The sequence below is a fragment of the Malus domestica genome, chromosome 09, assembly GCF_042453785.1.
Source record: "Malus domestica chromosome 09, GDT2T_hap1".
Taxonomy (NCBI): domain Eukaryota; kingdom Viridiplantae; phylum Streptophyta; class Magnoliopsida; order Rosales; family Rosaceae; genus Malus; species Malus domestica.
Window position 1 is genome coordinate 14098257 of NC_091669.1, and position 19586 is coordinate 14117842.

At 38.0% G+C, this 19586-nt stretch overlaps 3 protein-coding genes and 1 long non-coding RNA gene across 4 annotated transcripts; 3 read left to right on the forward strand and 1 right to left on the reverse strand.

Moving 5' to 3' along the window:
• Window positions 1-213: 213 nt before the first annotated feature.
• On the forward strand, window positions 214-3902 carry LOC103443625 (pectinesterase 3). The gene is made up of 2 exons (XM_008382512.4): window positions 214-1536; window positions 2960-3902. Exons 1-2 carry the CDS (start codon window positions 462-464, stop codon window positions 3640-3642), a joined length of 1758 nt encoding a protein of 585 aa, XP_008380734.1. The 5' UTR covers window positions 214-461; the 3' UTR covers window positions 3643-3902.
• Window positions 3903-5570: 1668 nt separating this feature from the next.
• Window positions 5571-10391, forward strand: LOC103443626 (alanine aminotransferase 2). Its single transcript, XM_008382513.4, has 15 exons — window positions 5571-6024; window positions 6655-6705; window positions 6794-6844; window positions 6945-7010; window positions 7094-7155; window positions 7300-7378; window positions 7472-7576; window positions 7681-7791; window positions 8051-8188; window positions 8324-8398; window positions 8518-8638; window positions 8738-8892; window positions 9297-9371; window positions 9480-9683; window positions 10020-10391. Exons 1-15 carry the CDS (start codon window positions 5803-5805, stop codon window positions 10134-10136), a joined length of 1632 nt encoding a protein of 543 aa, XP_008380735.1. The 5' UTR covers window positions 5571-5802; the 3' UTR covers window positions 10137-10391.
• Window positions 10392-10498: 107 nt separating this feature from the next.
• LOC139188025 (uncharacterized) lies at window positions 10499-11000 on the forward strand. Its single transcript, XR_011571134.1, has 2 exons — window positions 10499-10573; window positions 10763-11000. It is a non-coding gene; the product is annotated as an uncharacterized lncRNA (long non-coding RNA).
• A 3478-nt stretch (window positions 11001-14478) lies between these two features.
• Window positions 14479-18255, reverse strand: LOC103443628 (uncharacterized). The gene is made up of 5 exons (XM_008382514.4): window positions 18090-18255; window positions 17421-17952; window positions 16439-16937; window positions 16160-16241; window positions 14479-14898 (listed from the first exon to the last, which is right to left on the reverse strand). The coding sequence occupies exons 1-5, from the start codon at window positions 18144-18146 to the stop codon at window positions 14674-14676; spliced, it is 1395 nt and encodes a 464-aa protein (XP_008380736.1). The 5' UTR covers window positions 18147-18255; the 3' UTR covers window positions 14479-14673.
• Between the last annotated feature and the right edge of the window lie 1331 nt (window positions 18256-19586).

The following is a 19586-nucleotide window of genomic DNA, read 5'->3' on the forward strand; positions in this document are numbered from 1 at the left end:
GTTGTTCCGTACTAATTAAACCAAATCATTGTTTATTTGTAAGGAAATGGACTTTCTTAAAGAAAAAACAATATAATTTTCATTAAACAAACTCAAATACATCACAAGTCTTGAAGAAAGATGTCCTGAATGACGTAAGGAGGGTAAGGAGGGTTCTCGAATCAAACCGAAGGAGAACTTACTTGGAGACCAAACCTTAGAGGAGGTGGGAGAGAAGGTTTGTACCCGAAACGAAGTAAATTTTAAGAAAAAGAAGGACCAGAATAAATGGATCATAAGTACTAAAAAAAGTAATTAAACTTGTTAAGCAAGAAGAAGCCTCGTAGAAAAAGGAAATCCCACACTTGTCCAAAAGTAGCTCCAAACCTCACAGCGCTTTCAATCACACACACACACACACAAACGAAACCCAGCAAACCAAAAGTAGAAAAGCAGAGAAGAAGAAAAAAGGAGTATCAGAAATGGACTCCGTCAAGTCCTTCAAGGGCTACGGCAAAGTCGACGAGCTCGAAGAGCAGGCCTTCAAACGCAAGACCCGGAAGCGTCTCATCATCCTCTCAGTCTCCACGGTGGTTCTGTTGGCGGTGATCATCGGCGTTGTCGCGGGGGTGATCATACACAAGAGGAACAACTCGTCGTCTTCTGTACCCAACTCGACCCCCGGCCCCGAATTGACTCCGGCGGCGTCGCTGAAGGCGGTTTGCGGCGTGACCCAATACCCGAGTTCGTGTTTCTCGAGCATCTCCGCGCTCGAGACATCGAACAGCACCGACCCGGAAGTGATTTTCAAGCTCTCTCTGCAGGTCGCCATTCACGCCGCCGCGAAGCTTCCCGGGTTGCCGGCGAAAATCGGCCTGAACATCGCCAATGACACCCACCTGGAGAAAGTTCTAGACGTCTGCGAGGGCCTGTTTGAAGACGTGGTTGACAGGCTCAACGACTCGCTGACCTCCATGGATGTGAATCAGGGCGACAAGCTTCTCTCCGCCGCCAAAATCAACGACATCAAGACGTGGTTGAGCACCACATTGACGGATCAGGAGACTTGTTTGGACTCTCTGGCGGATCTCAACTCGACCCTCGTTCAAGAATTCAAGGCGGCGATGCAGAATACAACTGAATTTTCGAGCAATAGTTTGGCGATTGTGGCGAAAATCCTGAGCCTTCTTACGAATTTGAACGTTCCGGTTCACCGGAGGCTGCTCGGGGTCGGAGGATCAGAGGTGGATTTTCCGGGTTGGATTAGTCCGGGGGATAGGAGGCTGCTGCAGGACAACAATGCGACGGCGCAGATAGTGGTGGCGAAGGATGGGACGGGAGATTTTAAGACGATTCAGGAGGCGGTGGATACGGTGCCAAAGAAGAGCAAGAACAGGATTCTGATTCATGTGAAGCAAGGGGTTTATTATGAGAATGTGTTGATGGATAAGAGCAAGTGGAATGTGATGATGTTCGGAGATGGGAAGACGAAGACGGTGGTTTCCGGCAACTTGAGCTTTGTGGACGGCACCCCCACCTTCTCCACCGCCACTTTTGGTACTAATTCTTAATCGCCACCGCATTCAATTTAGTTAATCCTGTGTTAATTAGTTTCCTAATTTATTCTGTCATTGTTTTGGTTTGATTAATTTAATTCTTGTTTTGAGATTAAACAATCAATGTTCGGATTTAGGAGAAACACCTAGTGAGATAGATCATGTATTTGTTGTGTTATATTAATATTATGTTCGAAACACTTGGTGCAAATGTGGGTTAGTCCAATTGATAAGGGTGTGCCGGCTGCGTTTAGAAAACTAGCCTAATAGCCTCCAAGCCTCAAGGCATTCTAACATGGCTATTCCAATTGAAGGAAATTTCATATGGGAGTCACCCTTCTATCGAAGGGATTCACCGCCATTGTGGTCTCCTGGATCACTACACGTGGTCTTGTTCCAGAAGAGCACAATGACAGTGAATCCGTAGTATAGAAGTCCTTATCACTCATGTGAGGAATGTGAAACGTTGTGGTTGGAGCTAGGAAGGAGACCATAGACATTGAGACCAAGTCGCCTTTCAAAATTGATGACATTGATAAGGCTAAATTAGGACATGGTTTATGCATCTTCGTGTTATCTACGATGTGCTAGTGCTTCTCTTTCAACTGTTGATATTGTTTTGTTCTTTTTTTATGAAAAGAATCAAAAGATCAAAGCTTAGTTTTAATACTGTTAAGTTGGATTCGATATCCATTTGGGTGATGTGTGAGGACAGCAGATGCCCCCCACCATGTGCATGTCTGGTTTATGCTCAAATATATTGCTTGTTGTTCATGTGGTGGGCCCATTTGTTGCATATTTAATTTGCTATGCAAGTTAGCAACTTAGCACATGCCTGCTTGCCCTGAAATGCAAGTGTTGTCTGTCTATCCTGAATGACATCATGTGGTGGATCAGCTGACTTTTTCTCATTGATTGCCTGAAATTATGTTGTGTTGATGAACATCATGGATAATGCAAGCTCCTGTTCTGAGAATTAGAAATTTTGGTAAATTTAACCGCTGAATATGCGAGTATGCGCTGAAGAATTCAAGGATGTTTAGCGGATGGATCCGAGCCACTTAAAGGCAATGCATATATTGTTGTATAGCAGAAGGACCCTAAACCCTAAAACATTAAACAATTGTTTGTATTGGCCTGCACCAGTCATAAGAAAACCCAACCCCTCCTATTGGTTTCTATGCAAGTATGCATTTTAAGATTATAGGAAGTGTCCCTAAAAATTGTCAAGCAATTAGGATGATTCCTTGTGTTCTTGCATTCACAATCTCTCATAAAATGTGTTGGGTTTTTATGTCTTCAGACTGAGAGACGTGATTGAGAATTCATGTTTTGATTCAAACTGTTACGTGTTTTAGCTTTCTGACTTGCATATAAACTCAATGTGTTTGGATTCTTACTGTGATTACATATTGGATTGCCAGCCGTCACAGGAAAAGGCTTCATCGTGAAAGATATGGGATTCTTCAACACTGCAGGAGCAATAAAGCACCAGGCAGTGGCATTCCGCTCTGGTTCGGACCTCTCTGTGTACTACAGATGCTTGTTTGATGGCTTCCAGGACACCCTCTATGCGCATTCCAACCGACAATTCTATCGGGAATGTGACATTACCGGCACCATAGACTTCATTTTTGGCAATGCAGCTGTAGTTTTCCAGAACTGCAACATCCAGCCCAGGCAACCTATGGCGAACCAGTTCAACACGATCACAGCTCAAGGCAAAAAGGACCCGAATCAGAACACTGGCATTTCAATCCAAAAGTGCAGATTGTCTGCGTTAGACAGTAATCTCACTGCTCAAACATATCTGGGGAGGCCTTGGAAGGATTACTCCACCACGGTCATCATGCAGTCTGACATTAGATCATTCTTGAACCCATTGGGCTGGAAGGAATGGGTTACCAACGTTGACCCACCCAACACCATATTCTATGCAGAGTACCAAAACAGTGGGCCTGGATCAGGTGTGGATCAAAGGGTTAAGTGGGCCGGTTACAACCCTACTCTTACAGATGACGAGGCGGCCAAGTTCACGGTAACATCATTGATCCAAGGCGGTGAGTGGTTGCCGGCAACTGATGTGGCATTTGAGACTACCTTGTGATCCAAGAAATCAAGAGTTGCTAAAAATTCAAACGTTCAGAAATTAATCTCTAGAAAGAATATGGTTTGATATATTTTCTGTATTTTATCGTTCTATCGTTACAGAGTTGGTAGCCATACATATCTGTTACACTTTGTGTATCTCCTCTTCCTTTCTTGCCCTACTTTACCACTCTCCCCTGGAAAGTCATGTAGTTACATTCTCTTTTGATTGTTACACTTGAAAATACATGAAATATTCTGATCAAGATTTTGTTCAAATTAGTGTTGAAGAACTCTCTCTCCAATTTCCTGAAAATCAATTGTTTTCAATAAGAAAAACTCTCAATTTTGAGTCCGAACGTCTGTATAAGGCACCAAACACGAGTGTGAGACTAAGATACAAAGGGTTAAGCATTGTCACACAAGGGAGAAATTCTCCCGTCTAGAATTCATATGCGGAGCACCAAAGCGTATGGGATGCTACCAAAATACTCACCAATGAGTTTCTCCAAGGAGTTAGAGAATGAAAATGATTGAGGAGTTAGAGAACGAAAATGATTGGGGAAGTGAGAGAAGAGGATGGGTTGGTGGAGATAGAACATGGATGATGGTACTTCTTTTTTCTTGGTGAATAAGTTTTGGATATAGAATTGCTTGGTGCAAAAGTTGTCCTGTCCTATGGCCACACAAAGACTCTTAATGAAATATTCACAAAATGAAAATAGATGGAGATCTACCATAATGACGGAAATATTGGACAAACACAATATAGTACACAACGTAAAATTCACACAAATTCAAGATTTGATGTGTACATAAGTAACACAATTCAAACACTTATAACCACTGTTCTAAAAATCCCCGCCTAGGTGTTAGATGGTTGGCCACTGCCTCGATTAATGCTTAGGCGTTTGAAAATTAAAAAATGGCACCTAAACATGCTGAGGTGCCGTCCTAGACAACATAGACACCCGCCTAACCCACCCAGACCTACCTAGGTTGTGACTTACTTAGATAGAAAATAAATAACTTTCATTTTACATTTTTTTCCCAGTAAATTGTAAGATACTTGTTGAATACTTAAATGAACACACATTATATGCTTGTTCCTCATGTTTTCATTATATTCCAATACTTCATAATATTTATGTCATTCTATTTTGTAGTTTATGATGTATTTACATATATTTTATGTACAAAAGCACTTATTTACATAAAATATAATAGATTTACTTAAAACCGCCTAGTTCGCCTAGGCACCCACCTTGCAACCTAGGCGCTAAGCTCCAGCCTGCCGCCCGACTAGCACATTTTTGAACCTTGCTTATAATCATTTTACCACAATGATGAAAAACAATCATGCATATGCAACTTGATGCGATTTGATCTTCACAACTAATTATAAAAAAAAACAAATGATAGATTGTCCTAATGGTTAAGATATTCCTATTCAATCAAATGCGTTGCTGATTCGAACCTTTTATATTCCTTGAATACAAACTAATCTACAATATCGCTGCAATAAAATAATAAAAAATGCTAGTATTATTTTAATAATTTTTGTTTAGTTTTTCCGATGAATACTTTGATTTTATTTCTTTATTGATTTTATTTAATTTTCCCCGTTGAATGGATCTAGTGTTTGACACGAAAGGAATACAGATGTACATGAGTAATGCATGACGTGGATGTCCATCGAACTTCCAATCGCTGCATATGGTAAAAAGAAGGGGGTGCTTCTCTTTTTTCTAAATTCCCTCCTATTTTTTCTCTCGCTCTTCTCTCTGTGTGTGTATCAAAAAAGATTTTAACCGTAACTTAATTGTAATCGTTTAAATAAAATAAAGAAATATAGAGAGTTAGGGACATAATTTTTAACACAAAATTTTAACATAACTTAACAAGGTTGTGGCCGTTTAAATAGAATGAGTAAATGTAGGAGGAGATAATCTTACTAAAAAAAGAAGGCAATAGAAAAGCATGACTTGGCAATGATGTGAAAATCCAAATAAAAAACAGAAGGTCATATCATATCCTGTGGGCGAACGGCATCGAAACAGTGAGCGTGGCTTCCTTCGAAGGACGTGCCCAGAAAACGTGAAAATTTACCGCTTTGCATCACATAACGCGTAATCTCCCAGCTTTTTTCTTCCCTCTATAAAAAGAGAGACTGTTGAAGATGCGGAAATTCGGAAGCGGCAGAGTCAGAGCTCTTCTCATCCGTTCCTTTCAGCAAAAGCAGATTCGTTCAACCTCCTCCTCCTCTCTGTTTGCTTCTTCTCACTCGCGTTTCCTGTCCGCCGCTCCAGCTGTAGATTTCCCTCCTTCCTCTCCTCCCATGGCTGATCACTCTGCTTCACGTCCCTCTCCTCCCGTCACTCTCCAGAACATCAATCCCAAGGTTTGTGATTTTTTTCCCAACTGGGTTTTTGATCTTTTCTCAGTTGGGTTTTTGTTTTTGTTTTGCTTATTTTGGCTGTTTTTGTGCAGATTGCTGTGTATTTTCATATGTATTTTGGTGTTTGTTTACTGTTTGATTGATTTTATCTGTGTGGATGCTCAAAGGTTTTTGATTTATTGTTTCTTCATCTGGGTTTGCTTTGATTTGTTTGTTATTTTAATCCAGATAGTTCTTTTGGTCTTTAATTTTCATGTGTTTTCTTAAAATTTATAATAATAATTATTAACAAATAAATGATTGATGATGGATCATGGATGTATGGTGCATTGCTGTGGTTAATTTTTTTTTTCTATTTTATTTCAACCCACACTGGCTCTCTTGTTCTGGATCTCAGTTAGTTATTTTATATTTTAACTTTTGACAAATTAATTTAACTCATAACTCATATTTGGATCACTCTGATGAGTTTATTTGATTTGTTTTTAATTTCAAGAGGGTAGTAATTGAATTGATTGGTTATTTAATCTAGGTTTTTGTTTCTCACATTCAAATACTTAAATTTGTTTCTTGATTTCTTAGTACTGGTGAACATTTTCTATTCCATTTGTCACTCACATCTAATTTTTACAGGTTTTGAAATGTGAATATGCTGTCCGAGGTGAAATCGTCACCCTTGCACAGGTACATACATCGACTGTATAGAAATTAATCAAGTGAAGTAATTCTGTCCCTTTATCTTAATCTCGACTGTAATGTCGTCCTGTCACAGAGGTTACAAGAAGAGTTAAAGGCGAATCCGGGCTCTCATCCCTTTGATGAGGTGTGTTTACTTTCTCCTTTGATGAGTTACAGTATTGAATCTATATCTTTTAAGACATTTCTCTCACTTTGGGTACTTACTGTGAACATATGTTATACAGATTCTCTACTGCAATATCGGAAATCCTCAGTCTCTTGGTCAACAACCGATAACATTTTTCCGAGAGGTTGGTTTAGTGGACTACATGGTTGATAACATTAATGCTGAAACATCTCATGTAATCCTTGATCGTTACAATCTTTCTTTCAGATTCTTGCATTATGCGACCATCCAGCTATCTTGGACAAAAGCGAAACACAGGGTTTGTTCAGGTATTGGAAAAATGTAACATATAAGAATATATATTTTAGGCTGCCCTACAATCCTATTCAATTCAATTGTAGGAATTCATAGAGAAGTCTTCCCAGAAGTTAAAAATCTTATCTTTCTGTTGATATCATTCTTACCCGTTGCAGTGCCGATGCAATAGAGCGGGCATGGGAGATTCTGGATCAAATTCCTGGAAGAGCAACTGGTGCTTACAGTCACAGTCAGGTAATGATCGTAGGTTTTACATCACATAAATTTGTAAAACTAGGACGAAACTCGTGAGCAATATGTCATATATTTCACCCACTTTGGCATCAGGGTATCAAGGGTTTACGTGATACAATTGCTGCTGGAATTGAAGCTCGTGATGGATATCCTGCTAATCCGAATGATATTTTCTTAACTGATGGTGCAAGCCCTGCGGTATCTCCTGAGTTCCCTTCTGTTCAATTTTAGTAGCGTCACAGTGTTCCTCAATATATTAAGTTCCACTTCATTACATACCATCTCCATTTCTATCTTTCCAGGTCCATATGATGATGCAATTGCTGATAAGTTCAGAGAAGGATGGGATTCTTTGTCCCATTCCTCAATACCCTTTGTACTCTGCGTCAATAGCCCTCCACGGTGGCACACTGGTATGTCTGGATTTTAAGAGGTTTATCCATTTGATAAATGTCATTAGTATTTATACTTGACTATTGAAGCACTACTAGTTATTAGCTAAAACTCAAGATTAAACTGATTAGTGATTTGCCTGATTAATGGGAAATTGACGTTAAATGACTGCTAGAAACTAGAAGTTGGAATATATATATATATATATATATATATATATATATATATATATGTCATTTATTGTTGTAAGAATTCAAATCTGTGGCTTGGTGTACGCAGGTTCCTTATTTTCTTGATGAGGCATCAGGGTGGGGATTGGAAACTTCTGAGTTGAAGAAGCAATTGGAGGATGCGAAGTCCAAGGGTATCAATGTAAGGGCCTTGGTCGTGATAAATCCAGGCAACCCAACAGGACAGGTGAGATATCAATGTCTTTTAATCAGAAAATTCCTTGTCAATAGTGGAGTTTTCTCAAGAGAGTGTTATTGGAAGAGAATCTTGCGCTTAATTCTAGAATGTCATTGGTTGAGTTTTATGGTATCTTGTCTGCAGGTTCTTGCCGAGGACAACCAGCGGCAGATTGTGGACTTCTGCAAGCAAGAAGGTCTTGTTTTGCTAGCAGATGAGGTAGATGGACTTTTTTTTTTTGGAAGCAATTACTTTGTGACATGGTTGGAGAATTGTAATTGTTGTTAGAAACTTCTATAGCTACTTCCTGGTCTAATGTTTTGTTGAATTTTACACAGGTTTATCAAGAAAATGTTTATGTACCTGATAAGGAGTTTCATTCATTCAAGAAGGTATCCCGGTCTATGGGATATGGCGAGCAGGATATTTCTCTGGTATCATTTCAATCAGTCTCTAAAGGTAATTAGGTGGATCGTTATGTTTGTCATGATGGCGAGTAGCTCATGGAAATTAATGAACCCGGAAGAATTTGTCATTGTTTTTTTCTTTCTTCTGTAGGGTACTACGGGGAGTGTGGAAAAAGAGGTGGTTACATGGAAGTCACTGGAATCAGTCCTGAAGTAAGGGAACAAATATACAAAATGGCATCCGTAAATCTTTGTTCTAATATCTCGGGTCAGATTCTTGCAAGCCTTGTCATGAGTCCACCAAAGGTGAGTTTATTATCTTTTAGTAATCTTGTATTTGACTTTTCCCGTAGAAATTAATTTTGGGTTTAGGATTGAGGATTGAACATCTAGTTAGGTTCAAATATTGGAATATCTGAAATGGGAGAAGGCATATACTAGTTTAAAACCATTTGGCAGACACTTGTGACAGTTCTGAGGCGTTTTGAAGCTTATTATTTAACAAATTTCCAAACATTTCAAATCAGAAATTTTTGAACCATTTTCTTCTGTTAAGTGCGGCATTGGGGCTTTGGAGGAGTGCAATTTTGCTCGTCATTGTATTTAAATTTGTTACACATGGCATGGGGATCTGGAAATTCAGTTGATCTTAAACTTGGTAAATCAAATAAGTTTGTTTTCTAATGATGAAATTTGTTGGTTGAATTCAGGTTGGAGATGAATCCTATGAAATGTATTTGGCAGAGAAGGATGGAATTCTGTCATCCCTAGCAAGGCGTGCAAAGGTTAGTGAATTCTGTCATCGCGAGACAGTAAAGACAATAGGATGACTTTAGTTTCTGAAGTTCAGTGAATTTTTTGCATAGCGCGACTGATTTTCTTTTGAAACACAGGCATTAGAAGAAGCATTGAACAGCTTAGAGGGTGTGACATGCAACAGAGCAGAAGGAGCAATGTATCTCTTTCCCTGCATAAACCTGCCTCAAAAGGCAATTAAAGCAGCGGAGGCTGCAAAGACAGCCCCAGATGCATTCTACTGTCGCCGCCTTCTCAATGCCACAGGAGTTGTTGTCGTTCCTGGTTCTGGTTTTGGGCAGGTTAGTTTTATTTATTGTTGTACTGTAACTTAGCGTGGTAGGAATGGCTGCTCACCTAAATTGAAAATATTATGCAGCCTATCGAGTGGTAATACGATATTATCCTGGCCTTCTATATTTCTAAGAAACAATAATATGTGAACCTCATGGCAGAACAGTGAAATGTTTGAATTTTGAGTATTCTAAGGGATACAAAGTGTTCTAGGGAATAGGATCGCGTTTAATTAAACAAAACTATAGAAGTTGACAAACCCTTCATTTTGTTGATTAAGATTACCATGCAATTGTCATGTTGAGTAGTTTTAACTGAAGATTGTTTCCTTTGCACTGTGACAGGTTCCGGGCACCTGGCATTTCAGATGCACTATATTGCCGCAAGAGGATAAAATTCCAGCCATTGTCACCCGTCTGACAGACTTCCACAAGTCGTTCATGGACGAGTTCCGCGACTAGAAAACCCGTGTGGTTTGATCTTTCAGGATAAGCGCCAAAGGCTTTTTCGTTCAACAGAGATGAACATTTGTGTCAAGACTTTATAATCTTTTGTTCATGTGGTGGATAAACAGGTTCAGGTACAGTCGTACTGGATGTTATAAGAATAATACGTTATTCTTACTAGGCTTTTTCTGGTTTGAATGGCATATCAAGTTGTGCATTATTTTGATGTCTTGTTTTTAGGCCATCAATAATATTTAGCTTTTTCAATAATGGCACCTTGAATAGCAATATTTCTAGTACCTAGTACGGATCACCGAGTGGTCTGAAATAAATATTATTTAAAGCTTGCATATAGAGATCTAATGAATATTTGCAACGGATGGTTTTTGCAGATAACTTGTCCAAGGATAATATATCATGTTAATTAAGGGAGTTTTAACAAAACACTCCTGGTAATATTCACTTTTAACGAAAAATTATATTTATATATTTTTTTGGTATTATTCATTATACTTTTAAAAAAGACTTTTCATTAAAAAAAAAGTTTTTTTAGATTTTTCTTTACTTTTCTTGTTAATTAATTAACATCATTCTATCTATTTCACTAATCATGTGACATCACCGGTCTTTTTCATCTTCAGGATTAAACAATTATAGACTGAGGTAGCAATCAAAGGGGGTAGTTAAAACATCACATCTTTTAAGTAGTCAGAACTCAGAATTTAAGTTATTGGTCCTTAAAAGTTGATAGTCATGGTAGTTAAAACATCACATCTTCATGATGTTTCTTATTTAATAATGTATTGTCTTGAAAATGTGAACTTTGTAAATTTGTTTAAAAATAAATAAAACTAAATGTTTAACTATTCAAAAAACAAACCAATGTTTAACTCCAATATTTAATTTCAAATACAAAGGAAAGTTTACCATTACAACAAGCATAATTAATTAAAAATAAAGGTAAATGAAGAAGATGGTTGGGTATTTATATATATATATATAAATTCATTTTTGTTCTTTTTTTTTCTTTCCATTTTTAAGGATTGGATTAATCTTCACTTGATTTATCTTATTATTGAATCTAATGCACAAGAACATGTCATGTGGCGCAACCGTAATTTTTTTTCAAATTCTATTTTATTGTTGGAAATCCAAGGGTTCAGATCATTGGAAATCTAACGTCCATCATCGCGCAACATCATAGAGCCGTTGTGCTCTTTAGATAGAGCTGCTGCAGCAGGTCCCACGACAATAGAAGTTGTTGGCCCACTCGCTTGGACACGCGTGTATTACACGCGCCAGACAAAAAAAATAGTAGAACGTGGCTGACGTCAGACATGCTTGCTGGCTTGAAGGCCGGGCTTGAATTGTAAGGGTAGTTGGCGGGCTTGGCTTGGCCTACCAGTTGTACTTCTTTTGATCCCCAGTTGGAATGCAAAGATGATCCAAAGTTGGAATTTATTGCAAACTTGAATTGAAAGAAATATTGGAGAGGGCAAAGATGAAGGTGTGTGAATTCTACCCCAATATCCAGCCAATTTATTAACATTGGAAGCTGAAGATAAAAAATGCCACGTAGATAAAAATCCTATCTAAAATTTGCACAACCAATTACATCTTGACACGTGACACTCGAAATCCTATCTGAAAAATTATTAAGATTACATAAAGATAAGAAATCTGGAAAGTTACTCACTTTAGCAACACATTTCACTTGAAATCCTATTATTATACATAAAGATAAGAAATTTGGAGAATTACTTACATTAGCGACACGTGTCACTTGAAATCCTATCAGAAAAATAATTGAGATTATAAAAAGATAAGAAATATGGAAGCTTATTCATTTAGCGACAAGTGACACTTAAAATATGTCCGCAAACCTTACTTTAATATGGTAGCTTAATTAATTAACCATATTAATTCAATTAAAATAATAATATATATATTAATTATGTTTGGCTTATTGCCCTTTGGTCATTTCGGTTGGAGATGGACTTTTTGTCAAAGGGCTATGTTTGGCCTATGACCATTTGGCACCATCGGTTGGAGATGGTATAAAATATGGCTTGACATTGTTAAAGTATAATTTCTTGCGGGGTTATAGGGCTAAACATGGTCATTTGGCCCTCCTTTGATTGGAGATGGTCTAAAGTGCAATTGAGAAGCCATTGCCCTTGCCCTTTGGCAATGAGTGGAATTGCTCTAAAAGAATACACCTCGTCACCATTGTGTGTGTGTGTGTATATATATGTATGGATATAACTTTTGAGAGAGGTTCTTCTTCCTTCTGTTGTGTATTGTATATTGGTGTTAATGTTTGAGTCAGACTCCATAATGAAGACCAAGTGGTTCAACAAATACCACCATTACAACTTTAGAGAATGAGTGATCGCCACAATGATATGATGTCATGTGTAAAAAATTTTCGCAAAACATTGAATTTTTAAACTTGAATAAAATATTAATGATAAACTCATTTCACACGGAAGTTGCTAACAAATTTTAGACTCAAAAACTTTAAGAGCCATCATAATAACCTTTTGCTGCAACTGCAAGAGTGACCGGAAAAGCAATAACATTTGAAATAGTTGGGTTATTTGAGACAAAGTGGTGCAGCTTTTATCATCAAATGAGATCAAATCTTTGGTCTCTTTGAGCACGTAAAAAACAAATTATTACTGTGCCAAAATCTCTCTGCGCCATTTGCTAATAGTAAAAGTATATATCCTTTTGCTTTCTTCTCGTGCATGGCTGCATGCAGACAGGTTACAGGTAGGTCCCAAAGGTTCCAAGTTCCAACAATGGCAGGACGATAATATTGTGGTGTTCTTAGATTCTGGGGTAAGAAGCCAATAAGCCAAATAACAAAGAACAAAACTGTTTTCCACACTTTGCCTTTGCAGGCTTCAGATGTTTTCCGAGTCCAGTCTAACCTTCTGCTCTCATGTGATCTTTATTTTAAAGCATATTTAAATAGGGTGAAAATTGAACTACAAACTATTGATCTAGTGGTAAATGACAAATTATGAGGCTTCATTCAAAGTAAAAATTGGAGGTCTTGGGTTCAAAACCTGTTGCCGGTGTGTGGAAGCTAGAGTTGTGGCCAGTAAGAGGCTGAAATGCCTTTGTGAGTCTTTTTGGCCCTCGAAAGAGGTGGATATCTATAGCTTGCCACCAGTTGCCCCCCCCTTTAAAAAAAAAAGGCTGAAATGCCTCTGTGAGTCTTCCCGGCCCCTGAAATGGATGGATAATTGTGGCTTGCCAATAGTTGTCCCCTCTTTTTTATTTTATTTTATTAAAAAAAGGGTGAAAATCGTACTCGGGACCTCAAACCCAAAAGTAAATATGTGGGAGCTCCAATATAAAAGTGAATATATGACTTTCAATCACTCGAGTTATAAGTTCTTTCTAAATGTCAAGACGTTAATGGGAAAAAGAATATGTGTTTTAGTTCGGCCTTAATTTGTTATGGTTTTGATAAAACTAAACGAAATAGTTATCAAATGGTCCAAGATCTTGTATGTCACTAGCCTATAGTTTTTCGAACAAATTCTTTATACAAGTGATATTGGGAATAAAAAATGAGTGTAGTCAAACTCGGATTTGAGACTTTAAAATCCTAGTGTAGTCAATTAAAATATTTTAAAGGATTTTGGAATTCATTTAAATATAGGTGTAGTCAATTAAAAGATTTTAAAGGATTTTCAAATCTAGGTGTAGTCAATTAAAAGATTTTAAAAGATTTTAAAATCCATCCAAATCTAAGTGTATTAAAAAAATTAAGATTTTATAGGATTTCAATAAATTGTGGATTTTGAGAGCAAAAAGTATATATAACCAAGAATACAAAGAATCCAACCTCAACCCCTAGGATTTCAAATCCTTCCACCACAATCCATTCAAATTCTTTAAAATCCATATGAATTTTGTATGAGTCTTTAATCCTTTTAAATCCTATAAAATCTATTACTTTTAAAATCCTTTAAAATCTTAATTTGACTACACCCACTTCATGTGTAAAGATAAATGCTCTTAACCAATTATTGGACTGATAAAATATCTTTTGCAGGTTATCCCGTAATACTTTGATTAAGAGTTGAGACATTGTTCATGGGTTAGCGATTAGGGGTGCAAGTTTGCATTTTCAATTCCGCCAATAAATTTCTAATCTAAATATTTTTAAAAATTCAGAATTAAATTGGAAAACTTGTTTTTGATCCGATTGTGCCGAAAATCACCCCTAATAGTGATTGTCACACTCCCGATTTTTCTGTCTGCACTTCTCGTCTATCAATCCTCCTTTCATAATTCAATCCTCACACAGAGGAAGGTTAGAATACGAAAATCGCTTCCCTTGTTCATAGGTTAATTGTAGATTCTAATTTCGATTCGATTTCCCCTTGTAACGGGAAAATAAAAAAACAATGACCTAGTGTTGCACCCATTGCTGCTCTTTTTTTTGGACTTACGGTGCAGCCTCACTCTACAAATTAAGAAATATAAATTTATTTTTTTGCATTTTTTTCCTTTCGTGATCTGAGGTTGTTACTTAGTGGTTATTGCAAGGGAAGCAGCCGCAAGAAATGTGGCCAGAAAAATGAGGACTGTGCCTATTTGTGATCATCTTGTGTGCTGCATTGTTGGTGGCCTTGTGGATTTGTTCAGAGTGCTGCTGCCTCGCTGTTGCACTCCACTCCTCAGCTTTTCTGTGAACTACTGCCATCCTCTTCATCAGCTTCTCCTCCAGGTTCGATCTCATCTTCTGTATCTTCACCTATAACCCAAAACAAAAGAAGCATCAGCCAGTTAACTACAAATGAAGTTCAAGCGAAAAAAGAGAAATTTGCGGCGTAACTACATTGTGTAAAGTGGGTGAGCTCCGGTCATGCAGGCAATTAAAGTAGAAAGAGAAAGTTTAGGGTGATTATTGTGTCACGGGCTCCATAAGTGTCCACTAGTAACACTGTTACCCCCTTAACCATCTAGGCCGAATCCCTTGGGTGGTATCAAGCCCAATAAATTTTAGGTGTGAGGTTTTATCTCAAAAAGTTTCGGTGTAATTAGAAGTGGAACACCTATATTTAAACCTTAGAATATTGTTGTACTTCTCCGATGTGGGATTCTCTTCACATCCATCTACGCTTGTATTGAGCCAACCTTGTACACCACCAACTACCTCACTACCGCGTGGACATGATTCATAGGTCATGAACATATAGAGTATGATATTAACAAATAAATATCCAAGTTATAACAGTAATGGATTAATAATACTCGTAACGGTGTGACAATAATACTGAATAGGGCTCTCTTCACTAATCTATAAGGAATTTAGGAAAGGACAAAAAACCAAGCTTCCAACCCAATTAAATACTCTCCAATTGCTAGTATTAAAATGTGGGGGTGATGACTTCTAGCTTTCTTCTTTGCTTTAAAAGTTTGGCATGTGTAGAAACTACATATTATATGAAGCAACACACACATCAATGGAGATGGTCCAGACTGCAGTGTAAAATACAAAAGAAGAATAATGTCCAAGAGCGACGGGTGGCTCAAGAACTGGGATGCCAACCAGAACCAATATAATAATTAAAGCACTTCGTACCATTGCACTTCAATGGAGGTGGTCCAGAGTGCAGTAATATGTCTGATGACCAAGTAGCAAAAGTGCAGAAGTGTAGAAGCAGAAAATAGATGTGTGAAAATCATTTATCTCTAAAAAATAAGTCGTATTTAAATCAGGATTTTTGTGCCCCCTTATTGACGTGACGTTTTTGTGTTACCCGGGTTTCTTTTTTTTGTTCAACATTTATAACCAGTTCAACTTGTGTGTATTTTTCAATTATTTCCCTATGCTACTAGAAAATCATTATACAAATCACAGCAAAGGGAGGCAACATCAGTATTCAAGTTCACATCTCATGTTTCTGATGCTTGCATTTGAATTGCCATGGAAAATCAACAAATGGTTAAAGAACAAAAACCAGCTAAAGTAAGATTCCACCAAGGAAATACTAACAGAATGACAGAAGTACCTCAAGCTTTCTTGACCGAGCTTCTGCTTTTGCACTTTGGAGGTTGACCCAAGCTTGGATTTTGGCCTCTTCTCTTTGATATCTGTACATTCAAACCACACGTTCATTTTTTTATCACAAGCGATATTACTATTTTAAGTTAGAGTAAAGGGCGGGGAGAGGGTTTAAACCCGAGATGGACAATTGAAAATGGGGGCCTTACCCACCACTTGCAAAACTACTCTTAAAACTCTTAAACAAATGTGGTTTAACACCTTAACTTAATAATCCAGTTATTACCTAAGGCAGCATTCGTTATTTTCTTCCTCTTCCCACGCAGCACCTCTAATTTCAGAAATTCTCTCTCCGCACGCATTGCTTGTTTCGAAATGTCTCAAGCTCTTCGATATTTCCACTTCCTCCTCTTCCCTTGAGCTCCAGTTCGATGTAACTGAATCGTACTGTGTCCCGAGGCACTCCTGCAGCTGGGCAATGTCAATGGTGTTGTTGGTGCTGCTAGAGTGCCCCAGTGACAATGGCCCTGACCTGTTCGCAGGCGTGTTGTGGCGCGCGGGAGATGAGCACTTGAACGGCGTGGGGCACCTTGAAGTTGTTGAGCTTCCAAGAGGAGTCATCTCTGTGCCGACATCTCGATGGTGTACATCATGAGCCTCTTCTGTGCCGCTGCCTGCATCTTTCATGGCATCACAGGCTGAGTTTTTGAATAGAAAGCCTTCTTTAGTTGGCTCTAAGCACCTGGAATTGGGTAAAATTGGTTCTATGTCATCGACAAACTTATCTGCACAAACAAAACAAAACCCAAATTTCAGTTTTGTAAAACAAATTTCGTAGAAATTTGGTTATGATCAAAATTGAGTAATTTCAATGTAACAGTAACTATTTCAGCTAGACGATTTAAAGACTCCAATTCTCTTTGCATAAACAGATACTTAGCAAAACCCTTTATTGATTAAGGAGATCAATTCTTGTGTGTTTTACAAAAATTGAAAGATACCCAGTAAACAACATAAATGAAAAAGTAAAAACTAGATTCTACATTGTTTACTATCTGAGCTTTTAACTTGAATTGGCTTGTAGCTCAATTGGTTAAGAGCGTTCGCCCATGCACCCGAGTTCAATTCCCCCCTACCCAAATATTATCAAAATTTTAAAAGGAAAAACAAAAGTAGGGGAAGATGAAAGTGGAACAAAAAGAGTGACATGTGATGCAAAAAGCCAACAGGTGAGAAGGTTCCACAAAAATTGAAATAAAAGATGTAACCTTTTAGAAGCACATCAGCTGATGTTGAGACCCCATTGAAAGCTCTGGTAGATTGATAATTGTTCAAAGAAACACATCTTTGAAAGCTTGAGACCACCTTTGAGACCTTTTCCTCTGTGACCCTTGATCTTTCAGAAAAAACCACACATTGTTTTGGATTAAAAATCTTTGTGGAATCTGATTGCGGCTTGGTGGTGTGAGCAGGAGAGTCATGGCAGGAAGTGCTTATGAGCCACTTTTCAGCATCATCCCACTTTGAAGGAAAGCTCTTTCTGGAAAAGTTGCCAACTGAGAAGCTGAAAACTGGCCTTCCAGGACTGGGAGGAGCTTCTGCTGCTCTCCTCTGTGTCATAGAGCTCACTCCTCCCTCCCTCCTCTGTGCTGATGTGGCATTGCTTGGGACTGGGAGTGACTTGACAAACTCAGAGGTTTCCCTGAGGTTCAGCTTGCAGAGAGGGTCTGCAAATGTGTCTGCAAATGGGTCCTTTGTGGTTTTTCCATAGAAGCTTGGGTTGCTCTCCAATGGCGGTTCCTGAATCACAAATACCAAAAACAACAGCAAAAAAAAAAAAAAAAGAGGTAACAAGTTAAGAGTAATTAAAACCCATTGTAAAGATCATAAAAGTAAAAACAGAAGGTAAAAGAAAAATCCAAATGTGGGATATTTACCCCACTGGATGAGATAAAAGATGGAGGTTGAAAGCATCTGGGGCTTGTGAGATCCATGGAAAGAGAGAGGTTTTGTGGTGGATGTGGATGGGGATGCCTCTCTTGTGTGGAATCACTACTTTTTGGTATCTTGGACAAGAGCTTTGTCTATATCCCCCACCATTTGGGTATGGTAATAAAACACTTTTTCATGAGACAATGACCAAGTGAGCAGCAGAAACTATAGAAGCAGAAGCAAAGGAGAAAAGCATTGACTGCTGACAAGTTGCAAAATGTTTTATTGAGAAAGATAAAACATAAAATAAAAAAATACATATTAGTTTGAGATACTCCCACCGCATCTCAAAATAATTAGATGTAAATTTTGAACAAGCGTGGGTCGGATAGTATCCAAATGCAGTGGTATATGTTTTCTGTATGCAATGAAAGTTGTATTTACGTTAAGTTAGATAGTATTCCTCATTCTTTTTAATAGTATTTGACCATTCACATAGTATCTGTTCTTTGTATGCAATACAAATTGTACATACATTGAATCGGAGACCATTCAAATACAATGAGCCTCGTTCTTTTTAAGAGTATTTGATCATTTAGCCGCTAAAACTGACATACAAAGTTTGGACCTACGTTGAGTGGTATAATTGTAAACTCAAATACAACGAGATTCGTTTTTTTTTATTGTAGAGTGCTTAACTGGTAAATGAAACTGTCCTACAAAGTTTTTCTTTGATGCCATTTCAAAGTACTGTACCAGAATTGAGTCACATGGGAGTTGGCAGCAAGCAAAAGCTTAAAAGCTCAGCCTTCAAAATTTAGAGTTACTCTATAACTACAGTGACATTTAGTCGTACTTGAGCAGAAGAGGAGACTAGGAACTAGGGAGTGGACGAAAGAGTGCCTCATAAAAAAGGGAGGGACTGCTTTGGGAGTCGTGGACCAAGGCCACTCATGAGTCCCAAGCGTGAAGAGAGAGAGAGAGATTACTTGTTTTTTTTTATTTTTTATTTTTTGGGAAGCTTCTTTTGGGGTGGATCCCCTTCTCTGGGTTTTGTTTCCTTTTAACAGCTTTTGCAATTTACAGGCTTTGTAATTTGGATGGAATCTCTGGATTATGGTGCATGTCTCATTCCAGGTTACTAGATTGCTGTGTGTGTGTGTCTGTGTCTTGGGTTGGGTACATTGGAAGAACTTTTGGGAAGTTACAACTTACATGAACATGAAGTCGAACAACCAAGAACACATGCTATTCTTTTGGCTAATGCTATTCTAGAATAGATTGGGTGTGACAACCGTTCCTAATTTGACAATTTTATTAATTTTAAATGAGAGAATTAACGAAAATGCCCCTAGAGGCGAGGGTGTTGACAATCGTGGACTAGCATATAGTGAGCTGTACGAAATATTCTTTTAGCATATCCTTGTAGTACTCGACAATACGAACGTGTAGGCATAAGCAGAATCGAATTTAGAGCTACGATAGAGATTTTACGAATTTAC

Bases quoted from the DNA above. Each gene is read 5' to 3' on its own strand.
- LOC103443626 (XM_008382513.4), top strand. From the start codon at position 5,803: ATGCGGAAATTCGGAAGCGGCAGAGTCAGAGCTCTTCTCATCCGTTCC. The intron at 6,706-6,793 runs GTACATACATCG...GTCCTGTCACAG, and splicing joins AAATCGTCACCCTTGCACAG to AGGTTACAAGAAGAGTTAAA. The intron at 7,577-7,680 runs GTATCTCCTGAG...CTATCTTTCCAG, and splicing joins CTGATGGTGCAAGCCCTGCG to GTCCATATGATGATGCAATT.
- LOC103443625 (XM_008382512.4), top strand. From the start codon at position 462: ATGGACTCCGTCAAGTCCTTCAAGGGCTACGGCAAAGTCGACGAGCTC. The intron at 1,537-2,959 runs GTACTAATTCTT...TTGGATTGCCAG, and splicing joins CTTCTCCACCGCCACTTTTG to CCGTCACAGGAAAAGGCTTC.
- LOC103443628 (XM_008382514.4), bottom strand. From the start codon at position 18,146: ATGGATCTCACAAGCCCCAGATGCTTTCAACCTCCATCTTTTATCTCA. The intron at 16,938-17,420 runs GTTACATCTTTT...TTGTTTGTGCAG, and splicing joins AGCTGATGTGCTTCTAAAAG to ATAAGTTTGTCGATGACATA. The intron at 14,899-16,159 runs GTACTTCTGTCA...TTTGGGTTATAG, and splicing joins CTCGGTCAAGAAAGCTTGAG to GTGAAGATACAGAAGATGAG.